Raw genomic sequence first — 12,251 nt, 5'->3', positions numbered from 1 at the left:
CTGCCCACAGGTAGAGTGTGTATCCTTTGAATTTAGAAATGCTATGTATTATCTTGAATGGAAAACAAATTACACATCACCTACCCCTTCTGAGTGTGAGTCTGAGGGCTGGGAGACTGACCAGGCATCCAGCAAAACAGATGCTTAAGCCATCCCCGGTGTCAGTTGGTAAAGGAAAGAGTGGAAAGTCTTGACACTTACATTCAGAATTTATTTTAAAAATGTAACTTCCATACAGATTATGTTGATGCATAAACAGTTTGTGCCTGTGTGTAACAACTAATCCATGGCCAGGGTCATATCTTTGTTGCAAGAAAAACTGACGAAGAAGCTAGTCCAAGACATTAAAGCATTTCTTAAAATATAAACATTTCAGGTAACAACAAGTTAAACCAGTCAAAGCTGATTGCAGAGGAAGCAAAGGAGACTTCCCGAATGGTTCTACAGACTGTCAACCCCATGGGTGAATTGGTGAGAGGTTGGCTTCAGAACCTGACCACTTCTGCTGACGATGGAATTGCTTTCCAGAAGACCGTGAGCTCAACTGGTGACACAGGTACTCAGATTATCTGAAACATAGAAAAATAGGTGCAGGAGTAGGTCTTTGAGCCAGCACTGACATTCAATATGATCATGGCTAATCATCTAAAATAAGTACCCTGTTCCTGCTTTTCTAACTCTAACTCTAGATAAATCTAACTCTCTCTTGAAAACATCCAGTGAATTGGGTCCACTGCCTTCTGTGGCAGAGACTTCCACAGATTCATAACTCTCTAGGTGAAAAAGTGTTTCCTCATCTCAGTCCTAAATGGCCAACACCTTATTCTTAAACTGTGACCCCTGGTTCTGGACCCCCCCAACATCAGGACCATTTTCCTGCATCTAGCCTGTCCAATCCTTTAAGAATGTTATGTTTCTAAAAGATACCCTCTCATCCTTCTAAATTCCAGTGAAAACAAGCCTGAAGCCTGGTCCCGACCAGAAACATCACCTACCCATTCTCTCCACAGATGCTGCCTGACTCACTCACTGTGTTTACATTTTGCTCAATATTCCAGTATCTGCAGTTACTTGTGTCTCCATACTCAGATTATCTCGCACCTCACATTTTATACCAAAAAAAAGGTTGTATTTTTTTGCAGAAGAAATTGATGAGGTTGCTCGAGACAATTATACAATGAATTGTATAACTTTTATTGTAAAATAAGTGAACAACTTTCCATCTTATACATAAATTTAAATGCAGAATTTTAATTCACTGCTGCTTACGGCTTCTTGCTGTAGTTTCAATTACTTCCAGTCTTGCAGCCTGCAAATCTGTTGTGTCCTTTGTGTTTTACAGTGAAAAATTTGACAGAAATAGTTCCACAGCTTTTGGATAAACTTCGAGTTGTGGAAGAAAAAAGGCCAGCAAGCAATATTTCTGCCAGTATTCAGCGAATCCGGGAACTGATTGCACAGTCCAAGAATGTGGCCAGCAAGGTGAGAAATCCCATTTAATAAATTTATTAATAGAATACTGAGAAGATAGTGTGATGCTCAAATGTAGTGCTTGTATTTTTGCAACTTAACCTAAACCACATGATGCGAATAGCAAATCAGGTCAGTATGACCATGTTTTTAGCATTATATCAAAGAGCACCTTTTGGCCAAAATAAGTTCAGGGGACCAATCTTTAAAAAATACACTTTTGCAGAATTCAATTCAGTCAATTATCTCCATGTAGAGAAATGACATGAAATACATTGTTATTAATCAAGGCTTTGTAAATCTTAGAAGATAGACTAAAATGCTGGAGAAACTCAGCGGGTGAGGCAGCATTTATGGAGCGAAGGAAATAGGCAACATTTCGGGTCGAAACCCTTCTTCAAATTTGTAAATCTTAGATCTATGTTTACCTCAAAGGTGGAGCTAATTAGCCAAACTGCTTATTAAATTATTAATGTTCACATTGATTGTTATATATCAATTGCAATTCTTGGTCCTTCATTTATGCCCTTTACACAAATGTTTCCATTTGTTAAGACTGTATTTACACCTACTTTTTAAATCTTAAATATAAACTCTGCACATGCTTCAATCTAGTAGCATTTTTTGTATGATTTATTTGCTTGTGAGCAGATTGAAAGAAGTGTCCATGCACTCTCAACATACAAAAATATGCAAACACTATCTGCTGCATGAATGATGTTTATCAGTTAGTCCTACTAATATTTGTTGCAAACACAACATTTCTGATTTCCTAAAGCTACTTTTACAAAATATTTATCCAGTTCTTTAGTTCAGAAGATTTTTTTACAGGGGTGAATTGTTAATCTATCAAAAGATGCCCAAGCCTCCATCTCATCAGATTTCCTTTTCATATTTCTCTCTTTTCACCTTTCCTATCCCCTCCCATGATCGTACAGCTTATCTCTCTGAATGCATTCTTAATTTAAATTAGAGCTAAACACACTCTTTAAGCTTCAGTTAAGACATTCAAAGCAGATACATTTTACAGTATGACATAGTTCTCCTTAAGTTGCCACTAGTTTCTCACTTGGGAGAGTGAAATGCATTAGATTGGAACTTAGCTTCCACTCTATGTCTAATATACAGGAGGCGAGCTATCAGCTTCTATCACCCATCAAAATAATAGTAATAGTCCGTAAACCTTTAGCCAGGTTTGTGAAAGCTACTGTCACCTATTTCCTACCCCAGGTATTATACATTTTTTTATTACAATTATTGCTTCCTTCACAGACAGAAACTGTCAAATGTAAGGGTTTTCAAACAATATAATTTAACAGAATATTTGGCATTCTTATTTCACCTCAGGTTCAAGTGTCTATGAAGTTTGATGGCCAATCTGCTGTAGAGGTTCATACAAAATCAAACCTGGAGGAGCTCAAGTCGTTTACTTCAATGAGTTTGTACATACGAGTCCCTTCATCAAGTGAACTAGGTCAGAGTGCCAAACAAGATAGATTCATAATGTATCTTGGAAACAAGAATGTAAGTTCACCTACTCAAGCCAATGTTATTTTCAAAGCTTCAAAAAAATATTGACGTACACAGAGAAAGTGTTCCTGTAATCTTGATTCAGCTTAATGGACTAAATAAAGCTTTTTGTTTGTAATTTTTTAATGTTTTAGGGTGGAAAAGATTACATTGGTTTGAGTATTAAGAATGACAATCTGGTTTTTGTCTACAATCTTGGGAGTGGAGATGTCGAGATTATTTTAAACTCAAAACCTGTGAGCACTTGGCCAAACTACTTCAATTTAATCAAAGTAGAAAGGTAACTTCCTCTTATCATTTATTAACACCATGCCTTAAATTAGCAATTTCAATGTTGCAATATTTTGGAAAACTTGTATTTACCTATAGTTTTTAATCTACTTGGTTTAAGTATTAATATGCAAGATGATACAATACATATTAAAAGACATGCTTTATTTTGCTCCAAGGGATTCAAAAATTGATTTTAAAAATCATTACTAATTATGAGGGGACCCATTCTGCCAGATGATATTTTAAGGATTCGATTACCTCGGCTAAGCATTGGCAACTTGCATTCCGTGCTACAGTGTCACACAACTATAGATCCATCCTGTGGCTCTTTAAAGGGCCTGTCCCACTTTCACGACCTAATTCACGACCTCTGCCGAGTTGGCCCTTGATTCATACTCGCAGCATGGTCATCACGAGGTCGTAGGTAGGTCGTGATGCTAGTCGTAGGTACTCGTGGCATCAAGTATGTCGGGGCATTTTTCTAGCCTGATGAAAAATGTCCACAAGTATAAAAGGTTGTGAATTAGGTCGTGAAAGTGGGACAGGCCCTTAAGGTTTTTGCAGCTGTACTTCCCATTTAAATCACTCTCACCAGCATGGATGGCACAGTAGCGCAGCAGGAGTGCCTTACAGCACTTGCAGCAATGGAGATCGGGTTCGATCCTGACTGTCTGTCTGTACTGAGATTGTGCGTTCTCCCCGTGACCATGTGGACTTTCTTTGAGATCTTCGGTTTCCTCCCACACTCCAAAGAAATACAGATATGTAGGTGAATTGCCTTGGTATAAGTGTAAAATTGTCCATAGTGTGTGTAGGATATTGTTAATGTGGATCAATGGTTGGTGTGGGCCGAAGGGCCTGTTTCCGCACTACATCTCAACTAAACTAAAACAACTTTAAAAAAAAGCTAGAAGAATTAAGGCATTCACTAGTATGGATACACCAGCACCAAGTTCAACACCATGTGTCTTGGGTGCACTGATTTTGACTATCATTCTAGATGCTATCATTCCATCATTGTCGCCCGATCAAAATCCTTGCGTTACCAACCTTGTAGTTTTGAGGTAATATCCTCAATGCATCAAGAAAAACTTGTATTTGTATAACTTGTATTTCATTATTTACAAGACTGATTACCAAAATAAAGAAGAACTGTATACAATAGAAGCAGCATTTACATGTTATTTTTCCCCCTTTTCTGATAGAGTTGGAAGGCATGGAAAAATACAGTTAACCCTACCCAGCGCAGGCAGCACAGCGGAGCAAAAATTCATTCAGAAAGGATCAGCTGAAGGCACTGATTCTCTGCTGGATCTGGAAGCAGACAACATGGTATTTTATGTCGGAGGTGTACCTCCAGATTTCCAGGTATGCTAAATTAGTCCATTCCCATAGTCAATGTATCTCTAAAAACCTACAGAATATTTGCCATTTTTTAATGTTAATATCTTGCAGTACACTCAAGCTTAAGTATGCATGTCCACTGGCTAGATATTTATACCTAGAGGGTTACACATCACTTTTGAAAATTTGATTTTATTACAGTTATTTTCAGAAATAGAGGAAAATATGTAGCTGACTGTTCAGTGCAAGGGGTGAAGTTATACTTCATTATTCTCCAAGTTGTACAGGATGATTTAACCCCATTTCTTCTCTCCTCCCAAGTTTTTTTACTAAATGTTCCACCCAGATTGTTTCTTGAACATTTACGTGATGAGGCTGCTGGTTTCAGCTTCTTGCTCCATTAGATGTTCTGCTTTTTTGTAAGCATGGTATTTTATGAATAACAGATACAATACAATAGCAGCAATGGATATGTGTAGTGACATACATCTCCCCTCTTAAGTGTTCACTCCCATGTGCTTTGCTGTCCCATCTCATTCGATGCAGTATTAATTTCCCATTACCTGAGCTATTCCAAATTATGTGAATGGTGAAAGTTGTTTCAACACTTCTTACACGATCTCCAGGTTTTCATTTTTCAGCCTTTAACTTTTGACTCAAATGTTCAGCATTATAAATCTTATACCGCTGCAGTGGGTCCTCACTATTGACCAAATAAACCATCAAAATATTACAAGGCTGGAACCTGTAGGATACTGGTGGCAAATCCATGCCATGCTGTTGACATACCTATACCACCATAATTGTCAAGACATTTAGGACAAAAACAAAGTAGAAGCATCAAAGTGCCTGATCAGACCCTCAGCTGATTTCCCACATCTTGCAATTTCCTTGCATGTTTTTGTGTTTTTTAATTGAATTGGCAGGTTAGTCATGAGCTAAAGAATGAATGATGTTCTGATAATGCTTTGAAGAGAATTACACTGGCTATTTCTGCCCTATGTTTTCAGTCCAGGTGATTAATCTCAAACCAAAATGTCAATTTTGCTCTATAGATGTTGCCCCACTGAGTTCCTTCAATTGTTCTCTTTTTTTTTTTTGCTCCATATCGCAGCACCCACGGTCTCTTGAGTCTCCTACAATGAACCAATATTTCCCTGCCTAGCCTTTCATTTGATTCTGCATGTTAATGGAGGCATCTAATGAGAGAGCTAATTGTGTTTTGTGAACTGCAGCTTCCTGGGAGCTTGAACTTGCCTGGATTTGTTGGCTGCATTGAAATGGCGACACTTAATGGTGACATTACAAGCCTTTACAATTTCAAGCACATATACAACCTGAACACAACTGTCCAGAGACCTTGCACAAGGTATGTAATCAATGCATGTAGCATTAGAAACATAGAAAGTAGGTGCGAGAGCAGACCACCAGGTCCATCGAGCCCGCACCGCCATTCGCTCATGGCTGAACACTAAACAGACACACTTACCCACAAACAGTAGACACAAGACACAGAACATAAGACACTACCCTCCCCTTTATACCGCTATCACCCCTCTCCACCCCAAGAACCTCGTGATCTCCTGGGGGAGGCAAAAAAACGGATAAAAACCCAGGTCCAATTCGGGAAAAAAATCCGGGAAATTCCTCTCCGACCCCAATCTAGGCGATCGACACTTGTCCAGGAGATCACTCAGGTCTTACTACACTAACCATACCTAGGTCCATATCCCTGCCCTCTCCCCGTAGCCCCTTATCCCCTTGGCAGCTAAAAAAACATCTATTTTAGTCTTAAATATATTTAAAGTTTCTGCTTCCACTGCTCCCTGGGGCAGTGAATTCCATAAATTAACCACCCTCTGGGTGAAGAAGTTCTTCCTCATCTCAGTTTTAAAAGAGCCCCCCCTTATTCTGCAACTATGTCCCCTAGTTCTAGTTTCCCCGATCATTGGGAACATCCTCGGGGCATCCACCTGATCAAGGCCCCTCACGATCTTATATGTTTCAATGAGATCGCCTCTCATTCTTCTAAACTCCAAAGAGTAGAGTTCCAGCCTACTTAACCTTTCCTCATATGTCAATCCCCTCATTGCAGGAATTAATCTTGTAAACCTTCTCTGCACTGCCTCCAGGGCTAGTACATCCTTTCTTAAGTATGGACCCCAGAACTGTACACAGTATTCCAAATGTGGTCTCACTAATACTGTGTACAGCTGCAGCAAGACCTCCGTGTTTTTATACTCAATCCCCCTAGCAATAAAGGCCATTCTTCAAAATTCAAAAAATAATTTAGCGCTGATTTATGCCAGATACTTTAAAAGACGTTTCAATGATCTGAAATAATCTTATTCCAGATACCCTAAAGTTAGAGAATCATTATTTTAATGATCTTTCGATCTGGATTCTGGCAGCTGGCAGTATTGTCTGTAGAGACTGTAAAATCATGCTCAAATACCTTTACTATCAAGAAGGATGCCAAAACGATGCAGACCTTTGGTGCCAGGGTGCATTCAGAGTGGCACTTCCACTCCTGATTCAGCCAGCCTAAGGAGCCAAGTTAAATATATTTGGTGGATATCTTCAGAGTTGTGGTACATCCAGATGTGGAATAGGAATAGGTATTGCTGTGCCTTAAGATGTTGATAGCCGTGGGTTTAGAAACATCTTAGTCATTAAAAAATGTTATTCCTGATGACCTGATATGTTTGCTTCAAGTGTGGAGAAATAATGAGAGATGCAGAGGTTGCAGGTGTCTCATTACTCTCTTCTAAACAGGCAGTCTAGTTATCTGTAAGAAGGAACTGCAGATGCTCGTTTAAACCGAAGATAGACACAAAAAGCAGGAGTACCTCAGTGGGACAGGTAGCATCTCTGGAGAGAAGGAATGGGTGACTTTTTGGGTCGAGACCCTTCTTCTGAAGACGTCTATCTTTAGTCTAGTTAACTAATAGATCCTAAGCCCACTGTAAAAATATTCTAGTTTTAGAATTTATTTCTTACTAATGCTCTATGCGACATGGAGGCGCTGCAGTAGAGTTGCTGCCTTATAGCACTTGCAACACCGGAGACCCGGCTGTATGTACGGAGTTTGTATGTTCTCCCCGTGAACTGCGTGGGTTTTGTCCAAGATCTTTGGTTTCCTCCCGCACTCCAAAGACATACTGGTACGTAGGTTAATAGTAAGATTAAACGAGTACTTACCAGTACGAAGTTTGATCTGTATTTTATGAGGAGTTACGATGAGGGATTACGTGAAGAACCCACCCAGCGCGCAGGCGCGGCATACTTCCAAGCAGCGGTGTGGAATCACAGATAGACACTAGTTGAAGTAAAGATAGTAAAGACCAACGAGACATTAGTCCGAATTTGATCTATATAATGAGGGTGGGAGCGGAGGGCACGTAATCCCTCATCGTAACTCCTCATAAAATACAGATCAAACTTCGTACTGGTAAGTACTCGTTTAATCTTACTATTTTACTTCGGAGTCACGTGAGTGACTACGTGAAGACTTCAAAGGTCTGTGATTTCAAACCGTGTAACAGTTATATCACTCACTGCCGAAAGATCATCGAGGGAGGAAGTGGTAGCTAAAGACCAACAAGTTTGTTTAGTTATAAAAGAATTGTTTATTAACTATAACAAAAAATAGCTCCCATGGGCTTTAAATCATAACTTTGCGGTTTCTAAAATGGTATCCGCAAAGACGTCCCGTTCCATCAGCGGTTTCCTGTAAAATCGTTGGAATGTCGATTCCCTTGACCATCCCGCTGCTCTGAGGATGTGGTCTAGGGGAACCTGCATCCTATCCGCCGCTGAGGTGGACGCTGCCCTGGTTGAGTGGGATTTAAAAACATTTGTGTTAATCCCTGCCATGCTGAGGACCTGTTTCAACCATCTGGATAATGTTTGGCTGGTAACCCGTCCAAAAGGCTTTCTGTGGCTAACCCATAAGGCTTTCTCTCTCCCTCTAAGCGTTTGGGTTGTGTCTAGATAATGATGAAGGTGGGTCACCACACACAGCCTAGGTTCTGGAGGGTAAGCCCGGAAGATCAACGGGGAGTTTGATGTACCTGGTCTACTTTGTTTTACCAACCCCGGCATGGTGAAAGTAATGGTATCTGGGGTGGTCACCATGTAGTTCAGATTTAGCTGATGGAGCGACTGAACCCTTTGAGCTGAGACAAGCGCCATGAGCATGAGGGTCTTATAAGTGGACTGTTCCAGGCTCAGGGATCCCACCGGAGGCCAACCTCGAAGGTGTGTCAGAACTACACTCACATCCCACATGTGAGTGTATCTAGGTGTAGGGGGTTTGGTATTAAAGATCCCCTTAAGAAGTCTGATGACCAGAGGGTGGGATCCCACACTATGCTGTTCTATCGGCATGAGGTATGCGGACAGTGCGCTCCGAGCCGTATTGATGGCACTGTAGCTCATCTTGAGATCATGGTGCAGGTGGGCCAGGAACTCCAGCACATCCGAGATCGAAGCCGTCTTGTAGGATGTCCCTGCGTCCAGACAGTACTGTTCCCATTTCCTGATGAAGGTCAGGTACTGTTTCTTGGTGGAAACTCGCAGGGATGCCGACATGGTGGTGATTGTTCTGTCTGATAACCCCAATCCCCGGTAAGGCCTGTTCAAAATCTGGAAACCAGGAGTTTCAATTTTTGGTGGCATGGATGGCTAATGCCAGTTACCGGGTGAGTCAATAATTGGGGGTGGTGTTGAAGGACCATTGGTGTCTCTACCACCATGTCGTGGAACATTGGGAACCATGGTTGGGTAGGCCAGTCGGGCACGACCAGAATGCCAGAGGCTGAGTCTGCCTGAATTTTCTGGAGTACCCGACTGATGAGGCAGAAGGGAGGGAAAGCATAGAAAAAGAAAGTTCCCCAATCCAGCGTGAAGGCATCTACCGCTGCTGCCTCTGGGTCTGGTTCCCAAGCCACATACATGGGTAGTTGGTGATTTAACCTAGACGCAAACAAATCTATATCTGGCGTACCATATTGCTTGACAATTTTAGCAAATAATTTTGGGTCCAACATCCATTCGATGTTGTCGTTGAATTTTCGTGACCTGGTGTCCGCCACTAAATTTAGCTTGCCTGGTAAATAGGCAGCTGATAGCCAAATACGTCTCTCGACACACCATTGCCAGATTATAGCAGTTAATTTGTCGCATGATACTGATTTAATGCCACCCATGTGCTGGATATAAGATACTGCCGTAGTGTTGTCGATCATAATTCTAACATGCACGTGCCGCATATCAGATGCATATGCTTTTAGCCCATAAAAGGCGGCGAGCATTTCCAAAAAGTTAATGCCCAGTGATTGTAGTAGCGATGCCTCTGAGTTAGTCCATCTGCCACCTGTGCTGTCTATGGAGTTAGTAGCTCCCCAGCCTAAAGCACTGGCATCCGTTGCAATGGTTATGTTAGGATTGGTTACGGCGATAGGACTGTGACTGTGCCAAATATTGTCAACCCACCACTGAAGTTCTGATTTGGCTTCAGCGGGTAAATCCATTTTGCGATCATAATGCCCCCTATGAAGGCGTAATGCATGAGTCCTTGCTCTTTGTAGATTTTGATAATGCAAGGGCCCATATTGGGCAGCCGGAAATGCTGCTACTATAGAGCCAATAACTCTGGCTACATGCCGTATTCTAGGTTGCGGTGTAGCAATTAAATGGCTACAAGCTTCAATGAGTGAAACTGTTTTGTCTCTGTGCAGAGTGACAGTCATGTGAATCGTGTCAATAGTGAAGCCTAGGTAATCCATGTTAGTAGTAGGCTCCAATATTGATTTATCTGGGTGAAGGATAAAACCCAAAGTTTCAAGGAGTTGTTTAGTGGCTAACACTCCTGCGACAGCTTGTTCCCGTGTTTTTCCTAATATGAGAACATCGTCCAGATAGGCCACAACTAAATGTTTTAGTTCTCTCAATTTCTTCATGGCCACTTTAAGAATTTTCGTAAATAGTCTGGGAGCTGTCGTTAAACCATTGGGCAGAGCTCGGTACTGCCATAGCTGGCCCCTCCAGATAAATTTCAGATATTTAAAGTAATCTTTATGAATGGGTACCAAATAGTAAGCATCTTTGATATCTATGCTTGCCATGTAGTATCCCTTGGAGATCAGTTGTCTGGCAGTGACAAATGTCTCCATTTTGAAATGTTGATACTCAACAGACTGATTAAGTGACGTCAGATCAATAATAATGCGACATCCACCATCTTTTTTGGTTTTGAGAAAAATATTTGATACAAATTCTTGCGGCTCGTGTGTGGTCATTTCTATGATGCCTTTAGCCACGAGCCGATCAAGTTCAGCTTGTCCTTCTACCTTCTCAACTGCCGAGGGAAGGAACACCCTTTGGGGCATGTGCTGAACTGGCGGTTCTACGCCTGGTTTGAACTCAATTTTGTATCCACTAATACTGTTGAGTATAAACTTATTGTTAGTAAGGGAGCACCAAACATGCTTGAAGAACCTCAAACGTCCCCCTGTTAATACTACACCCTTTGTCTGTGTATGTTGACAGGAACCAGACCCACCTACCTCCATGTTCACTTGTGGGGTCGTTTTCGGTGGGTCTGGCCCAAGGTTGTCCGTGTTGGTGCTGCGGTGGGGCGGCGCATCTTCCCACGGCTCTGCCCTGGGCCCCGCTCTAAAAAAGAGCACTGGGGGTAGTGGGAGGCGGTCACCAGGCTTTCACCAGCTCGGTATCTGCTGGTGGCTGCCGAGGCGTGCGGCCAACTGGGTGTCTTCACCCTGCTCGGTCCTGGCCCTGCCCTCATGAGGCCTACTGGTTTTGCCGCCTCTTCCAACTCCTTTAGCCTTTTGGCCAGATCCGCACCAAATAGCAGCGCCTGTCGTTCGGGCGCTGGAGCTTTACAGAGGCCGGCATATGTTGGGTTGAGGGCAGGCCTGATGTTGTCCCGCCGTAGGTTGTTTAGTTCATACGTGGTGCTGCACATCAGTGCGAGGGCATCCTGCTGGGGTATGGTCAGGTCTTCATCCCCAACGGACCGAGCAAAGGCGGTGACGGCTGCTGAGTGGAGCTTCAGGACTCGCTGCATTTTGACTTCCTGAGCCCGGATTTGCTGCCCCAGCTGGTTCCAGATCTGCCCATTGACCGTCTTGACCCTCAGCGCCTCGCAATTTTCTGGCGCGATGTAGTTGTCAAGGGCCTGCTGGACAGCCTTGTCCTGCAGCGGGTTGTTGGACAGCCTGTTTATCGTGGCCGCCATTCTGGGTGGCAACACCATCCCAGTTGTTGGTGGCGCCGCATATCGGCCCACTACACCCAGTAGCTCTTCTTCCGGCACGCCCGGCATGCTGACGGTATCCTCCGCCTGCCCTTGGGATAGGCCAGCCCAGTCCTGGCCTCCCTTACTGCCCTCGAACATAGAGGGTACAGAAGGGTGTGGAGAGGAGGAGGCCAAAGCCCGTCCTCCTGGGAGATGCCGCATCTCCTCGTTTATCATGCGCTCGAGGAGCTGCCTCATGCAGCTGATCCGAGCGTCTCCCCTTTTCGGTGGGGGAGAGAGTTCCCGTTCCTCCGATTCATCGGAGGACACCGGCCGGTCGGTTTTATGTGTCGCCTTCCTCCCTGTGCGGGGC

At 42.9% G+C, this 12,251-nt stretch overlaps 1 protein-coding gene across 1 annotated transcript in view; it reads left to right on the top strand.

Annotated features, from left to right (window-relative positions):
* Nucleotides 1–12,251, top strand: part of lama4 (laminin, alpha 4) — a 124,748-nt gene that overhangs the window by 83,071 nt on the left and 29,426 nt on the right. The window contains exons 19-24 of the mRNA XM_055635767.1: nt 377–556; nt 1,343–1,482; nt 2,818–2,994; nt 3,135–3,280; nt 4,479–4,641; nt 5,853–5,986. Of these exons, the coding sequence (XP_055491742.1) occupies nt 377–556; nt 1,343–1,482; nt 2,818–2,994; nt 3,135–3,280; nt 4,479–4,641; nt 5,853–5,986 (940 nt within the window). The remainder of the gene's footprint in view (nt 1–376; nt 557–1,342; nt 1,483–2,817; nt 2,995–3,134; nt 3,281–4,478; nt 4,642–5,852; nt 5,987–12,251) is intronic.

Source organism: Leucoraja erinacea, chromosome 5 (genome assembly GCF_028641065.1).
Source record: "Leucoraja erinacea ecotype New England chromosome 5, Leri_hhj_1, whole genome shotgun sequence".
Classification (NCBI taxonomy): domain Eukaryota; kingdom Metazoa; phylum Chordata; class Chondrichthyes; order Rajiformes; family Rajidae; genus Leucoraja; species Leucoraja erinaceus.
The sequence above is the reverse complement of the archived record's forward strand: the minus strand, read 5'-3'. Positions and strand labels throughout refer to the sequence as shown.